The following is a 16,445-nucleotide window of genomic DNA, read 5'->3' on the forward strand; positions in this document are numbered from 1 at the left end:
TCATGACTGTTTCTTGTAAAAATTAGCCTGTGAAGGGAAAGGAGGAAATTGAAATCTTTTTTGGCACCAGGGACCAAAATGCTGCATACTGTTGTTCATAGTTGCTCCAAAATGGCATCTAGTGTCACACTGGTTTGGTTAGAATTAGGCACAAAGGGATCAGGGTTATAATGGACATGAACTCAAGAAGGCAGCACACTTACTACATTACTAACAAAAGCTTTTTAAATCGATAGACACTCCCACCCACCTCTCTTTCGATGCTGATTTGCTAGAATTATCCATTGCTCAGATCAGCTGTACCTTAGTGTAAAATGTATTTCACACTGTACTGCATTAAAATGTGATATATTTTTACTTGCAGCAGTGCACTTTAAAAAAATGTTTCCCTCCCTCCATCAATAGCAAATACCAGCAGAGGGTGTTTAAAAGCAGAAAAGTCAATGGTCAACTGCACTGGGTTAATGAACTGCACCAAGATACTTTGGCCTATTGGTGTAGTGATGTCAATGCCTCAGTCATTAGTACTCATTGACTACAGCTCCACCTTCAACATGGTCATCCCCCACAAACTCACCCACAAAAACTTGGTCTGCACCCCACCCTCTGTGCCTGGCTCCTAGACTTTCTGACTGGCAGTCCTCAGTCTGTCAGGATCGGTAATAGGACTTCAGCCAGTATCATCACAAACATTGGCACTCCACAGGGTTGTGTACTCAGCCCCATCCTCTATACCCTGTTCAACTACGACTGTGTCGCATCCCACAAGGACAACATCATCCTGAAGTTCGCAGACGACACCGCAATGATAGGACGCATCGCTGGCGGTGACAGGCAGCATACAGGAGTGAGGTGGCCAATCTGGTGTCATAGTGTGAAGACAACAACCTCACCCTCAACGCAGACAAGATGAAGGAGATGATTTTGGACGTGAAAAAGGAGAGGAGAACGCATCAGCCACTGTTCATCCGGGAGCTTGAAGTGGAGAGGGTGAGCAACTTTAAATACCTGGGTGTCCACATCAGTGAGGACCTCACTTGGACACCTCACATCATGCAGCTGGTCAAGAAGGCCCAGAAGGCTGTATTTTCTGAGGAGGCTGAGGAAGTTTGGCATGTCGCCTAAGATCCTCAGCAACTTGTACAGCTGCGTCATTGAGAGTGTCCTGACCAACTGCATCACTGTGTGGTACGGCAGCACTACTGTCATGGACTGCAACCGCCTGCAGAGAGTGGTGAAGACTGCGCAGAAGATCACCAGGACCACAGGAGTCCAAAGGAGAGCTGCTTCCATCCTCAAAGACCCCTCCCACCCCCAGCACGGACTGTTCACACTTCTGTACCTCAGGACGGAGGTACAGAAGTGTGAAATGCAGGACTTCAGAACTAAAGAACTCTTTGTTTCCCTCTGCCATCAGACTCCTAAACAGCTGATAGGAATTTTGCAATCATGGACATAACTGTTTACATGGGCATAACTGTTTAGATTGATTTACATTTTTGCTTTTGCACATTCATTATTTCAGAACTACACTACCTCACTGAGAACTGCACTACCTCCGTTTTTATTGCCTCTATTCAGAACTGCACTACCTCGCTTTTATTGCCTTTATTGCTCTTATTTTTTATTTTATTTTTTTTCTATTTTTATTTTACTTTACTGTATGACATTTATTGTGGACGGCAAAGTAAGAATTTAATTGTGCAGGGAAACATGCTTTCTGTCTGTGCACATGACAATAAACACTTTGAATCTTGATCATTAAATCTTTGATCCCTTTAATACTTACCTATTGTACATGAACCTGTAAATACTTTCCTACAAGTTTTCCCGACAGACTTGCCTCCTTTTTGTGAATTGCTGGCCTATTGGTGTAGTGGTTTCAATGCCTTGTTCGTTAGTACTGTACTTGATTGTTTTACAATGAGTAAATGGGTTTGTTGGCCCTGCAACAACCTATAACCTGATGATAAATAGTAAGACATTTCTATCTAGCTGTCTGAATAGACATACTTAGGTGTTGATAAAATGTTTAAGTGCTTTTTCTTCAGTTTACTGTACATAATGTATACATAATGTATATTGACGAGTTTTCACAACAAAGCAAAAAACTGTTGTTTCTCCTTAGACTTAACTCTGGTCTCCTGTGGAAAAACCTTCTGTTCTGCTGACCCCTCCATCCACCCCAGCCTACTGCCAACAAATTGTTCTTTGTTATTAGTACAACAGCAAACAAAGCAGGCAAGGATGAGGTACTGGCCAAGCAACAATTCTGAGTGTAAAGTACTTTTTTAACGTTGCTTTTGATCATATAATAGGTCTAAACCTAAAGTCCAAGTGCAAAAATTTACTTGGAGTATAAATATTACTGTAGGGATTGTAAAGAAGTATATTCAATACTCATTAATATACAACATTTGAACATCTATTGTATTTATCCAGCTGTTTTGCAGCTGATACTTCCTAATACAGATGTCAACTCCAGGGGTACAAGACGGGTTAACGTTCACCTTACACTATTTTGCTTAGTCACTGTTTAAAAATGTTCAGCAGCAGATCACAGGTGGCAGACTTAATGTCAGTTGAGTTTCTGAGTATCTTACACTTCAAGGATAGTGTTTAGTGAAGTAAAGGAAAACCATGTACAAAAGTGAGGCAGGCGAATGGTCATTGCCTGTAGTAAAAGGTTGTGTTTTACACTCCAGAGGAGAGACGAACAGTACAGATGAGGGTTTGTGAAGATCCATTTCTGAAAAACAAATTGTGTATCTATGTGGGAACAGGTTAGACAGGCGAACAAAGGATTGAGAGTCAAGCAGCAGAAACCTATAGTGATCAATCAGTCAGCGAGGGAGTGCTGGCTGAGCAGTTATTCACCTGTGAGCTGCAGTTGAGTGTAGGCTGAGAGGTGAGGTTCATGTGGTGAAGCAAGAGGAAGAGAATGAGGACCTCTGCTGATTGAATGCGGGGGACACATGTAAACCCACACCCTTCCCCCTAAAATTAACGGATGTACATTACTATTGTAACAATACTATGCTATACCACAATATTAAGAATTTATATACTATACTACTAAGGTAGACAGACCCCCACCCTCCCACCCGTTCCATCTAAGAGCGCTTTTTTCCCCAAATCAGTCCCACCATTATGTTAAACGCTCTTCATACTGTACTGCATAAATGGGAACTGCTTCCAAATGGTTAAGTAGTGTCATCGCCTCATTGGTTGCTACTTTACTTGATTGTTTTAAGTTTGCTCCACTCAAAAACAATGAGTAAGATGAGGGATTTTTTTCACCCTGCAGTTCTAACTTTAGGAAAATTAGTAGGAAGTTCATATTGTTAACAACTGAGTAAAGTTACGTAAAAAAAATCTAAGTTAGGATTACTATTGGATTTTACACTGAACTTGACAGTCAGGGGCCACAACCTCTGCACAAGGCTGTCAGGTGCAGACACTTGTGGGCACTTGTGAAACTTACAGTGAAATGTCTCTAATTACTCTGATATTCTTTCTGGTCATCTGTGCATATTTAATACAGTATTTTTAGTACAGTATTTTAAATTTGAATTGAAACACTCAAGTCGTAATCATTTGAGTTTGAACACGATCTGTAAACATGAATGTGACTCGGAGATGTCCATTTAGGAGGACTTTTTTCTGCATGAATAGTACATGATGCTGTAAACTTTAAGTGGGAAATGATGGTACATGATTTGAAAACATACATCTTTAACTACAGAACAGGTATATTTTAAAATGTGATATTTTTATTTTTCTAAAGTGATCCATTAACACAATTAACACATTAACACAATGTCCCCCCGGGATCAATAAAGTTGTTTGAATCTTGAATGTTGAACAGAAGAACTTGTTTCTGCACATGCGCCGAGCAGCCACGTAGAAGAGGCTCATGGGTACAGGAAATGCAAAATTGCAATGGACGGGATGATGTCCACGTCTTCGGGTTTGTCCTACCACAGCGCCGGGGATTTTTATTCCCGAAAGATTGGCCCAAAACCCGACGTGGTTCCTTCCGGGGTAACGGAGAGGAAGGTGGGACCGCTGGATAAACCTGACATGGTGTCAGTGGATGTGATTAACATCAGCGATCCAGGTTTGTTATGCTAAAGGGTAACAGCTAAGCGTATGAGCCGTTGGCCGTGCTAGTTTTGCTAACAGCTGTTTCCTAATTTGGCAGCGAACCTTAACTGATTTTTTTCACTTTTAGCAAACAATAACACATTGTAAATGAACTACATACGCTAGTCCAGTGCTCCACAGCTCAGTTTTGGTTATTAATGTGTTGTTTATGTTAAGCTGTACGTATCCGACTAATAACGGTAATGCTAATAGTGAACCTCCTGTAAGCAAAGTCACTTCCACAAATATAAATCAACCAAAACGATAAAGGGTTAACGTAAGGCAACAATTTAGCACCTTTGAAGTTCAAATTGGATTCCAGAGGTGGTTACTGTGTTGTAAAGTTACATTTATTGCTTTTTATTGGAATATTTGATCAAAAGTAAAGTCAATGCTGAGGTTAAAACTTCTTAAATAGTAGGCAACACATGAACTGGCCACATGAACTATACCAGTTAATTTTACTCTAAAATAAAATATAAATGAAATATTGATTTTGACATAACAATCTATTGGAGGTCCTTTTTCATTCTTCTGAATTCTTGTCATCAGTTTTCGATGTTATCATGTTTGTGTCTCAGTAAAATATCCGTGTCTCCAACATTTATCCCAGTGTTTATTTCTTATATCATACAGAAACCACAAGTAAACACAGTGGCAGAGCTTTTCTGAATTTAAGGAGTTTGTTTCCTACTGTTTTTTTTTTCTTAACACGTAGTGATTCTTTGTAAGACTGCCCTCAGAAATAAAAAATAGCTACACGTCTTTTACATTAAACTGTCTGTGGCATTATCCTCACTCTGCTGGATAATCTTGATCAGCCCTAGCCTTAAAGTCAACAAGACTTGGACACAAGTTTATATGAACAGCTCAGTAACCAAATGGTTTCTTATAATTAGCGGTTTATGTATTCTGAATAACAACAATTAACTTAACAAACACCCCATGGATTTAGTGAGTGAAGAGAGGACCGGGTACACACTTTCACACACATAATATATCTGGGTGGGCAGGTTCAAATTTGTTTGCTTCAAATTTCAAGCAGCAGGTCACATCAGCTGTCTGTAATGTTATTGCCATGATTTCAATTGATGACTGGACAAATGAAACACTTGTCAGTGTTTGTGTACACTGGTGGAGAAACAGGCTTCTTTGTAATAAATGGTCTTGCACTTATAAAGCACTTTTAACTGAACTCCAAGAGAGGAAGAAGTTGTTTTGTATCACATGTTGACAGTGAAAATCTGTTTTATTCCACAGATGTCCCCATGCACAGGAAAAAGCATGAGCATGACACATATGCCTTGGTAAGTGGCCTCGAGGGCTTTATTAGTTATAATGGCAGCTATATTATTGAGAGCAGCACAATTGTTGTAGAGGCAGAAAATTGGGATTAAGTAAAATGGTAACTGATGTTCCTTCCTTGCTTTATTGTGGGTTCAGTTGACAGTTCAAAAACTTCTGTTGTGATCTAAAGCTTTGATCATAACAAACCTCAGAATTCTTTTAATCGCAATGCTGTCGCAATAATGTCTTGCACATAATGTTTCTTTGGGTATACAGATATTATATTAGAAGGTCGGTTTTCTTAATTTTTAGATACAATTGTTTTTAAAAAATGTACCTGAAAATGTGTGTGTGTGTGTGTATGTGTATGTATGTATATGTGTGTGTGGCTGTGAAACACCACTGATTTCATTATTTAGCGAAAAGAAGATGTAAGGCTATTTCACAAAAACTCCGGACATTACACTGAGTTGTTTTACACATGTAACACACAGCAGGAGATTGTCCGAGCCTGAAGTGTTTCATGTGACTAACTCTACTTGAACTCAGTGTGGGGTCAGCGAGTATAGAGGGCCCAACATGATTTTAAAAAATTAGGATGCTGGGAACAGTGTTTTGTCATCAACATGGCCATTAGCTCATTTTAAATCCTCCCAACAATTCTAGATAGAGCAGCTTGCACCACGCATGGGCTCACACACATAAGCCAGACTTTGTACTTGGGGGCTTGCATGATAAAGTCTGATAATGTCTGAAATGTCTCATTTGGACATTTGTGTTCTCACATATAACACCTCCAGACAAAGTTAGAGGAATTTCAGGAATCCAATGCATATGTGAAAAACAATGTAGTTTAAAAATAAAATGTCCACAGCAAAAATAAGTTCATATGGCTTTCAAATTCAAAGAGTAAATCCTGGACACACTTTCTGCCTGTCATTGTTCTGAACCGAACATTTTTGTCTGTCAGATCTTTGACAAAATGTTATGCAGGTTCTTTGAGTTCAGAGTCTGTGTTATACACCGAAAACACCACAAGGTGGTAGTGTAGACCAAGCTTCATCTCTAAGTCTGCTTTACCATTAGAGTTGATGGACCTGCACGAATGTAAATGTATTATGGTTGCTGGCAGTATGTTTTACTGTTATATTCTTCATCAGCTAAAGTGTCACTATGTATTCCCATGTGTTATTTTATGTAATGTGTATCATGTAGTAATTAGTATCCATATTGTTTAAATTTGCAGGGAACCATTCATCCATTCAGGAAGACACACAGATCAATTTTTGGGAAACTCCTGCAAGAGTTCAGACTGGTCACCTCAGACAGACGGGTAAGTGTGTGTGATGACATGAAGAGTAAAGGTTTAATTTAGCACTTGTTTTTGTCTTGAAATCAGATGTCATATTTGTGCTTATCTCAGCTTTTTCGGTTGTGTGCTGGTATTTGATTATCAATCAACAAAATCCCCCTGCTCATTGCCATCCAGACCTCTCCTTGGTTTTTCACTGAGTAGTTAGTGTCTGGAGAATCCTCACTTTATAATCCCATTATGCTGTAAGCTGGTTTGATTCTGTGTCTCATACACAGAGTCCAACCAAAACACCTCTGGTAATCCTGTTTTCCTAGTAGGTCACCATGTTCTAGTGAAAGCAGCAGGGATGAGCCCTCGGAGGAAAATACCATTAGCTTCTTAGTTCATGTATATGTTTCTGTGTTATTCTAGCTGATTTATTGTTGAGTTTTTTTGTAATCGATTTTAATATCTATATGGAACCTTCAAGAGCCCTTTAAACCCGTTCTCCATAGTTTGTAGATTCATCTTCACAATGTTAGCTACGGTGATAAAATGTGCCAAACGTTGTTAAACTGTTCTTTCCTTTTTCATGCTGATGTGGGGGCAGTCATTTTTGTGATCGCAGGTGATTATTGTTTTATAACTTTTTAGGTGCAAATTCTAGAGGCTTGAGTCAGGTGGTGTTGTTTGGTTATGTCAAGGTTGTGATTATACAGGTGAATAGATAAATATAAATATATAGGTAAATCTAATGTATCCAGGTCATTTGTTGTAACAGCACCAAATAGAGAGTAGAGTTCATCATAAAGAAATGCAGAATATCATACTGATTAATTCTGAGTCAGTGCCACATCTGCAGCCCTCTGGTTGTTCACCAACCTCTCCATTTGGTAGGTGGTTAATTAGGCTTTCTATGTTAAACCAGGATTTTATGGTGATGAAAATGTACATGTGTTACTTCAGGCTGTGACAAACAAATATTGTACCTCAGCAACACTAAACCCACTGTGATGAAAAAAGAAACAACAACAGTTGTAATGTCTTGATTACCCACCTAAAGAAAAGATACAAAAACAAACATGTTTATTTCAAATTCTTGCAATAAAAATTGTCCACAACAGCGACAGATGTTGAGTCAAGACTAAAAGTGCTTCCAAACAGCCCTGGGATGTAAAAATTACAGACATAATAATAATAATAATAATAATAATAATAATAATAAACATAACAGGATCTCTGACATTAGGTGTGTGTGTGTGTGTGTGTGTTAATCCACTTTGACCACACACCGGCAGGGGGTCTTGCTTCCCCATAGAGCCTCGGATTGGATTACACTGTGTTGTACATGGCTTAGGGGCCAGACGTAGTTGAAACCTGTGAAAGTTGATGTGCTTCCTCAGTGCCTCCTCACCCTCGCATCATGTCTCCTGTTTTTGTGTTTTGGCCGAAAAAAAAACATTTCTTATTAGTGTCTGATATCAGGTTGGTTGAAATTGTTTGACATCTTTTGCCTTAAATCCAGGGCTTTTTAATAAAATCTGAATAATGAGTGCCTTCTCTCACATTTAAAGGCTTCTAGGACAGCATGTAAAGACATTAAGGGTCTATGTATGCCTTTAAAAAAATGATGACCACAACTTACCCAACCTCTTAAAAACTTGTGTGGGACTCTTCTACGGCTGTGTGATAAACCATTTTGGCATTGTCACTCGTCTTATTGTATTTTAGCTGGTCAGTGTTTCCCTTTTTTGATTCATACATTTATTAGCTTGGAATGAACTCTACAACTCCATGACCCGTATTCACACTGCAGTTTTCAGTACTGTCTCATTTTTAAATTGTGGAATTTGATCATTGAGAATTTCTGATAGGAAGACAAAGACAGAACGCAAAAGGAACTCTGCACACATTTGCTGCACTGACTTAAAAATTCTCCCAGTTCTATTTATGACTATGACTAATAACCAATAAAGAAACCAGGTATTGCAGATAATCAGGAAATGCGTTTACATGCATCTAGGTAATGTAGTTTGTATACATGTAGCAGATGAGTAGACAGATTTCTCCTTCAGCTCTTTTTTATTCTGGAAGCACAGCTCAAAGGCTGTATGGTTTACAGATGCTGAGAAAAAAGGCAAGAGCTCGCGGTCATTGTGTCTAATATTTTCTACCTTTCTATAACATTGTGTCAGCAGATGTTCTTATGGTTCAGCGTGAACATATAACCTGATGTCTTTTAAATGTTTTACACTGAAATGTGTCAGCTGGAAAGCTGAGGTGGAGAAAATTTGGTACTGTGGCTACTCTATAAAAGTGGGTGCCAAGTTAAAATCACTCCAAAGGCATGATGCAGAATGATTTTTGGCTGTCTAAAAGCTGAAACCCAGAAAAAGCTAGGCTAATCAGCAGGACAGTGACACTGAAAACTGAAGTATATGTACTACAGAATGGCTTCAGTGACAAAAAACCCACATTTTGGAGTGGCTCAGTCCGAGCCACTACAGCATCTGTAGTGGGTTGAGAGCCCTTCACAGCAGACTTCTTACAACAATGTCTGAGCTAAGGCAGGTTTGTGGGGAAGCAGATCACTTAATAAATAGCCAGTGTTTTCTTTGTTGTACATTACATGGTTATAGTGGTGGGCGCTGGTTTTCAAATAGCAGTAACAAAATTTCCTGATGGAACTGGAACATAGGGGTGAGGACATTCGTAGAGGAAAGACATGACTGCAGGAAAGGAAAGTGAGATGACCGGGCGTCATCTTGTTTCTGTCAGAAAACTCTCCCCACGTTAACAGTCTGCCGCTGCAGATTCATTATGTAAGTAGGTTTATTTTGAGAGGAGAACACAGCCACCCCGGAGGCACAGAGCCCTGGCGAGTCTGATGTGAGTAGTGAAAGAGCAGGAGAGGACATTTGTGTTTTCATCCCCACCTGAAGTGAGGTTTGGCAGATTGTCATGGCGGCACAACGCAGGTTAAAGCAAACCCATATGTATGTACTCCCATCTTCCTCTCCTCCTTGTTCCTCTTTTATATTTCACAGGCTAAATGAGTCATGCCTTTGCCATGATGACACACATTTGCCTGGCACTGTCAGATGATGTGGCAACTTGGTATGGCACTTTCTTGATGACGCAATCAGGCCTGGCGTCAGCAGGGGTCTGTATTTAATACAGTACCTGGTGACTGAGCTGCTGTAAGGGCAATGCAACTCTGTCAGTCCAATGCCACATATAACCTCAATATGCCTGCATGCTCTTATGCCTCCAGACAGTCTGAAAACACTGCTGATGAACAGACGGGGGCAGCAAAGCGTCAGGATTCAACCACAGTGCACTCTCCTCCAGGCGCTGTGTGTGTGTGAATGTGAAGGGGGGGGGGGGGGGGGGGGAATGTTTTGGGCTGAGTGCTGTCTCTCTGTTTGCACACACAGACACATGCAAACACACACACACCAACACACACACTCCGTGGGTCTCCCATGCCTGTCGCTAGCTAGTGCTGTCACCAGACGCCCCAGTGCTGTCATAACACAACACACCACAGTAATTGTAGATTTCACAGCACTCGGCGCTCCCTACCCCTGCATATGACTCCAACACGAAGTGACAGGCCAGGACACACTCACACACATACATTCCCTTGTTCCATTTCTTGTTTCTCTGCCTCTTGACGTACACAAACACACAGTCTCTCTCTCGCTCTCTCTCTTTTAAAGAGCGAGTTTAGAATCAGGGTTTTATTTAAATTTTTTTCTTCATTGAAAATTCTGCTGAATTTACTAACGGGCAAACTGTGTAAGGGTTCAGTGGAAAAAGAAAAAAATCAACTGCTCTTTGTTACACAGTAAGACTGACACAACCTGTGTTTTCTCTTGGTGTTTGTGTAGTGGTATCTTTCACAAAGTTAACCTTGATGTTTTGTCCCACAAAATGTCAGTTGAAGGCTTTCAGGGTCAACTTCACAACCAGAGACTGCAGTTCACACCCTGTCTCACATCAGTCAATCTTTGTTTCCTTTACCCATCACCACAACACATCACCTTCTGCTAACCTTCACCACATGGATTTATTCGCCTAAACGTAACACTGGTATGATATTCATAGAGGGTTCCTTTCTGCAGAGAGTAACATTAAACAAAAATAGGTTGTAGCACATGAAACATGTAGACATTCATGATTAACAAATAACTTCTTATACAGGTCAGCAGTCTAGTAAAACGTTGCCAAGATTGTAAGTTGTAAGTGCAATTTAAATGAGCCATATAAAGGCTACATAAATAAGACAGCCCAAAAAATACACTTAAAGCATTAAAGTTTCAGAGAGCGTGCACAGTAGATTAAGCCTTCAACATTCAAAATAGTTGATTAAAATTAAATTAAAATAGTAGAAATCCACATACACCTGAAGAATTTAGATGATCCTTAGTCACTGTGCTCACTGCATGGTGCATTAAAACATTGATTAATGAAGATGGGTTAATAGAGCTTGATGCAGCCTTTTTATTTATGCTCCCATTTCTAACTGATCCAGATAGAAATGGGAATTGCTAGAAATTCTCAGAAATAGGTTAAGATTATGTTTGACTTCACTGGGTTTCTGCTCATATTAAACTTTAATATAATTAACTTTAAACATGAGAATGGTTAACAGAAATATGCAGGATTTGAAGTTTTTTTTTCATAAAAAAATTCATAACTAAAGGGATTGCTCATTTTTAACTCCTTTAGTCATTACAGCATTTTAATGCTACAATATGCAACCTGAGCTTGTACTAGCAAGAGCCTCAAAATCAGTTCACACTGTCCAGCCATCCCTGTCCCTGCTCTGCTGTTCCCACCATGTCCTGACCAGTGCTTTAGGTAGTCATTAAAAATAATAAGATTCTTGCGAACTTGCTAAACAAACAGAAATAACAGAAATTGTCTGAGTGATGAGATGGGCGAGCCTCGATCAAAAACACTTAAAAGAGAAAGTATCTCCATTGCTAGCAGAGCTGTTCGGTGAGTCTGTCAAAGGAGGCGTCAATGTCACCTCTCCACATTATGTTTGGTGCTTCTTTGAAGAAAAAAAAAAACGTTAAATGCTATATTTTGTATTGTTCTAAAGTGAAGACGTAATTTTTTAATCATACGTTTGATTTTCTCCATGTCACTCATTATTACAGAGCATAGTTGGCATATAATTAAGTCCTTTTAATAGTTGCGTTTCAAAATTAGATCTATATTTTATCCATCTTCGGATTAAAACTTCCAGATATTCTAACTGGGGAGCTAAGCAGCTCTTATTTCCTGCTTTCACGTTCTCTGAATGTGACCTTCCCCTGAGCTGGTGTTTCTGTGATGAACTTATTTAGACTGTAGTGAACGTTTTAGGCCACACAGCCAAACCTCATTCAGCCACAGAATTCACCCAAATTCTCTGCAGTGCAGGTCAGCCGCAGGGCAGGAAATTCTCTGTGCGTCCGGCAGCCAAAATCCAGCAGCTCCCAGTCAGTTTGTAGGTTTGGATTTAGATTAGACAGCGGCTGGTGAGCTGCCAGTGCGTGTGCTTCAGGACCATGATTGACATTGGGGGAAGCCCTGTTCAAGAGGAGGACTACTCAGCCTGTGAATACAGCTGTGTGATGTCTTTTGGTGTTCTGCAGGAGCTTTATATCATCGTGGATATGACAGAAAGCCTGTATTACAATTTGAGTGTGTGGACTATGAACGAAGTCTAAAGAAAGATGCTGTTGAGTTGCATTATGCAAAGCACAAGATCAAGTATCCTAGGGCGTAGAGCTGCAATTAATGCTTTTTTAATTATAGAAGATTACTACATTTTGGCAAATTGTAGATACAGTTTGGCACATTTTAGACAAATATTGTAGTAGGTGTTGGGGCAGACTGGAGAAACCTTTAGTGTTTGCTAATTCTTCTCACGAAACCCCCCTTGGAGGTTGTTGTTTTGTCCCCCTTTTTTGTTGTTGTTTTTGGAGACACAAGTTTAGGATTGTGAACATTGTGGAGCGGTCTCGAAAGTGACGAGAGACTATCATTGTAAGTGTTAGATAAGGGGGTTGTACGCCGTCCCCTCTTTTGAGATAGGGTCCTTCCAGATTGAGATTATAATCAAATTTGAGGCTTGAGTATACAGTTTTCAACAGTTTACTCCTCCGTTACTTGACTGTACAACTATTTTCATTGATCAATCACTTCAGTTATTTTTCAAGCAAAAGGGGGATTATTCTGTGGTTCCAGCTACAGACGCAATGATGTCTGTTTTATATAATAGTAAATTGAATATTTCTGGACTTCATACTGTACAAAGTAAGGTATTTGAAGAGGAAATTTAATGCATGAAACGGTCTAACATGGTGAAGATTTAATTATTTTTGGTCAGTTTCTTAAGTGGTTAACAGGTTTATATAATGGCTGTAAAGGTCTACACTGTGTAAATTGAAATGGTTAAACAATAATAATAATATTGGGCTAGACTTTTCTATAGGTCCACAGGCACAGGCACAGATCTTATAACTGTTTTTCTGTATTGCTTTTTAACATTATTGGATGTTATAGATACAATGGGACATGATAATCAATATTTTGACACTTAGATTTATCTTTCATGCCTTCCAATATGACAGTTGCTCTTTGAGCCACACTGCTCCTTGTGATTTTGTTCTTTAACAGTTTTTTTATGTTTGCTTGTCTTTTTTTAGTCGTGGAGAATCCTGCTATTTGGGGCGCTCAACCTGCTGTGTACCGGCTGTCTCCTGATGTGGTGCAGCTCCACTAACAGCATGGGTGAGCACACACACACACACACAGTGAAAGAGCAAGATGCAGATAGACACATGCGACTTGACACACACAGAGAGACAGATCTACACAGACTGACAGAAACAAACACATATACCGCACAAACAAAGACAAAAACACATTTTGAGACTCAGACAGAGACATTAAAAAGAGGAGATGCCTTTCTACACAGAGTAAATACAGATTGACAGGTACATGCACGTAAGCACACGTGGAGGAACGAGCATGCGCCACAGAATTAACGACACACTGTTATCAAGTGTTTAGGAAGTCTGTTTGTAGTGTTGTTTCACCACAGTGGTGCAGACTGATCCATTTACTTGTGTGTGTGTGTGTGTGTGTGTGTGTGTGTGTGTGTGTGTGTGAGAAAGAGAGAGGCTGGGGGAGGGGGTAACCTCAGTCAAAATATGGCATTTTAAAGGGCATGTTGAAGAAACAGAGTCCTTACAGTGTCTGTTTTTACCCGCCGGTGCTACAACACAGAGAAAGCATCTGTCATATTGACAAGCATCAGTGTGCGTGTGCGTGTGTGTGTGTGCCAACAGATAACCTTTTGAAAGAGAGTGGTTAACGGACAACTGGTGTTTTGTTTTGCGGTAACATGGTGATGTTGTTAAGTGATCAAACCATACTTACTTATGTAAGTGTTGACTCTTTTTAAATGTAGTTGGTTCAGGAAGTCACACAGTAGAGTGTAGTGATGCAGTATAAATGCACCTGTATCTGGAAGGTCTAGTTACTGGTGAGCCAGTACCCTGGTTAAACCCTAAACCATTTTCAGCATTTTAAAGTGACTTAACCTCTCTGAGTACAGTTAAATCCATCATCAGCAAATTCATATACAACTATTGCTTGGGTTCAGCAGTCTGAGTTTTATGGGAGAATGACAAAAAGGATCATAGACATTTTTGGGATTGTAGAATGCACATATGGAAATTATGTGCAACTATACATGCATGCATACATCCATCCATACATACATACATACAGGAAGTACTAGGTATGAAAGACCAGGTGAGAACTTTGCATATTTAATGGTTCTAGAGTAAGTTAGCTCTGAAGGGCAAGTATCAAGCACTCGTTTTGCAGCTTTTCTGTATCTTTTTCCTGTGAACTAAGTGGTGAGAGTCCCACTTACAAATGAGGGGGGATACAGCTAAGCTGTCAGTGTTTACGACCGGCAAGGATCATGTCTGCCACCAACATTAAATGCTCTCAGGGATTCCATCACTCAGGAAAATGTTACCATCAAAAGAAAAACATGCAACCTCACCCCTGCTTATGTGCTCTGCCCACAAATACTGCAGCATAACACACACACCACACACACACCACTGTGGCATCCGATGTCATGCAGACAGGAAGCTCAGAACAGAAGTTATCGAACAAATGGGGGGAAAGCAACACCGCTGTCAATACTCAGCCTCAGTGAAGACAATGAGAAAAGACAGTGGCCACATTTCAATACTGTCAGTCAGATTCCACCTCATGGTTTGTCTTCTCCACTTAGGATCAGCAAACCCAGCTTTCACACTTTCAGACCAGTCTGAAAGTCCATCTGCTACCAGAGTATTTGCATTTTAAAAACTAAACTCCATCAGTAGCTCCACTACTGGTTACAATCTGGATTATTAAATTATCTCTGATTTTTATTTTCTGTCTTACCTGTTGGCATAGAGGCTTCACTTGATGTATCTGATTGGAGACAAAAAGTAAATGATAAATGGAAGTAGAATTAACCAGTGGAATGTTTTCAGAGGAAGTTAAAATTGAATTTTGATGATGACTTGGTTTAAGGTAAAGATTAGGTAAGGTTACAGTACGTCTAAGGTTCCATGAAAACTCAAAAATCGTTATTAGGTTTTTATACATGGAAACTGTTATAAAAACTAATGGCTTTAAAACATTTCTGTAAGCTGAAATAACATAAATTACCAACAGAAAATTAATGACTAAAATAAAATGAAACAGTCTGATAGAAAACTGAAATAAAATAAAGACAAAAAACTTTTAGCGTTCTCTATATTGCTCCACAATTTGTATCGCAATATCATGAACGATAGGCAGTTATTGTATGCAAAATACTATAAAAATAAATGAGAATTTTAGAAAAAGCATGTTACTATTGTCTGCGTTATTACTCTCTCTCCACAGTCAGTGGGCTAGAGTTAAATGCACATACTGTATACACACACCAAAGTCTGGTCCCCTTTTAACTAATGCACAAGCATGCACGCGCGCAGACACACACACACACACACAGACACACTCAGGAAATAAAATTAGCAAGAGTCAGTTTGGATAAGCTCCAGTCTGATTATCTCTCAGCAGCTTCATAGGTCAACTAGGGGTCAACCACCTCACAGCCCCAGCATGTATGGAGTCTATACTGCTATATTGTAAAATGAGACCTCAACACCATGTCAAAGGGTAAGTGTGTGTGGTAGTGTATGTCTGTTACGTCATTTGTGTCAAGCTCCAAGGGCCAGAGCACTGTTTATTTTTTATTTTTTTTTGCTTGTTTGTTTTTTCCATGCACATGTCCCTGCAGTAGAGCACAGACTTGTACAGTACATACAATATAAGACCAGCTGGTCTATAACATAAGCTTCTTCCTCCTCTTTACTAGTTTAATACTAGTTAATTACTAGTTTGAGTGTGAGTGTGTATGTGTGTAAGTCTGAGAGAGAGAAAGTGAGAGAGTGACAGTGTGGACAGACTTCTGTGGTTTATGCTTCATTTAAACTAGAGGCGGAAATGCACTGTAGGCATTTGGTGTACACATTTTCACCACGCATTAACAGTTCCAATTCACCGACATGCACTGGAAAAAAAAAAGTACTGAAGCCGAATTAAATAGGGAATTTTTTGCTAAATTTAATATCATAAATGAACGATTATGTGGAGTTAA

The 16,445-nt window shown here is 39.6% G+C and overlaps 1 protein-coding gene across 1 annotated transcript in view; it reads left to right on the forward strand.

Moving 5' to 3' along the window:
- The first annotated feature begins 3,911 nt into the window (after positions 1 to 3,911).
- slc30a6 (solute carrier family 30 member 6) overlaps positions 3,912 to 16,445 on the forward strand; it is a 46,561-nt gene continuing 34,027 nt past the window's right edge. The window contains exons 1-4 of the mRNA XM_067512239.1: positions 3,912 to 4,120; positions 5,407 to 5,453; positions 6,680 to 6,766; positions 13,435 to 13,519. Of these exons, the coding sequence (XP_067368340.1) occupies positions 3,943 to 4,120; positions 5,407 to 5,453; positions 6,680 to 6,766; positions 13,435 to 13,519 (397 nt within the window). The 5' untranslated portion in view covers positions 3,912 to 3,942. The remainder of the gene's footprint in view (positions 4,121 to 5,406; positions 5,454 to 6,679; positions 6,767 to 13,434; positions 13,520 to 16,445) is intronic.

The sequence above is a fragment of the Channa argus genome, chromosome 1, assembly GCF_033026475.1.
Source record: "Channa argus isolate prfri chromosome 1, Channa argus male v1.0, whole genome shotgun sequence".
Classification (NCBI taxonomy): domain Eukaryota; kingdom Metazoa; phylum Chordata; class Actinopteri; order Anabantiformes; family Channidae; genus Channa; species Channa argus.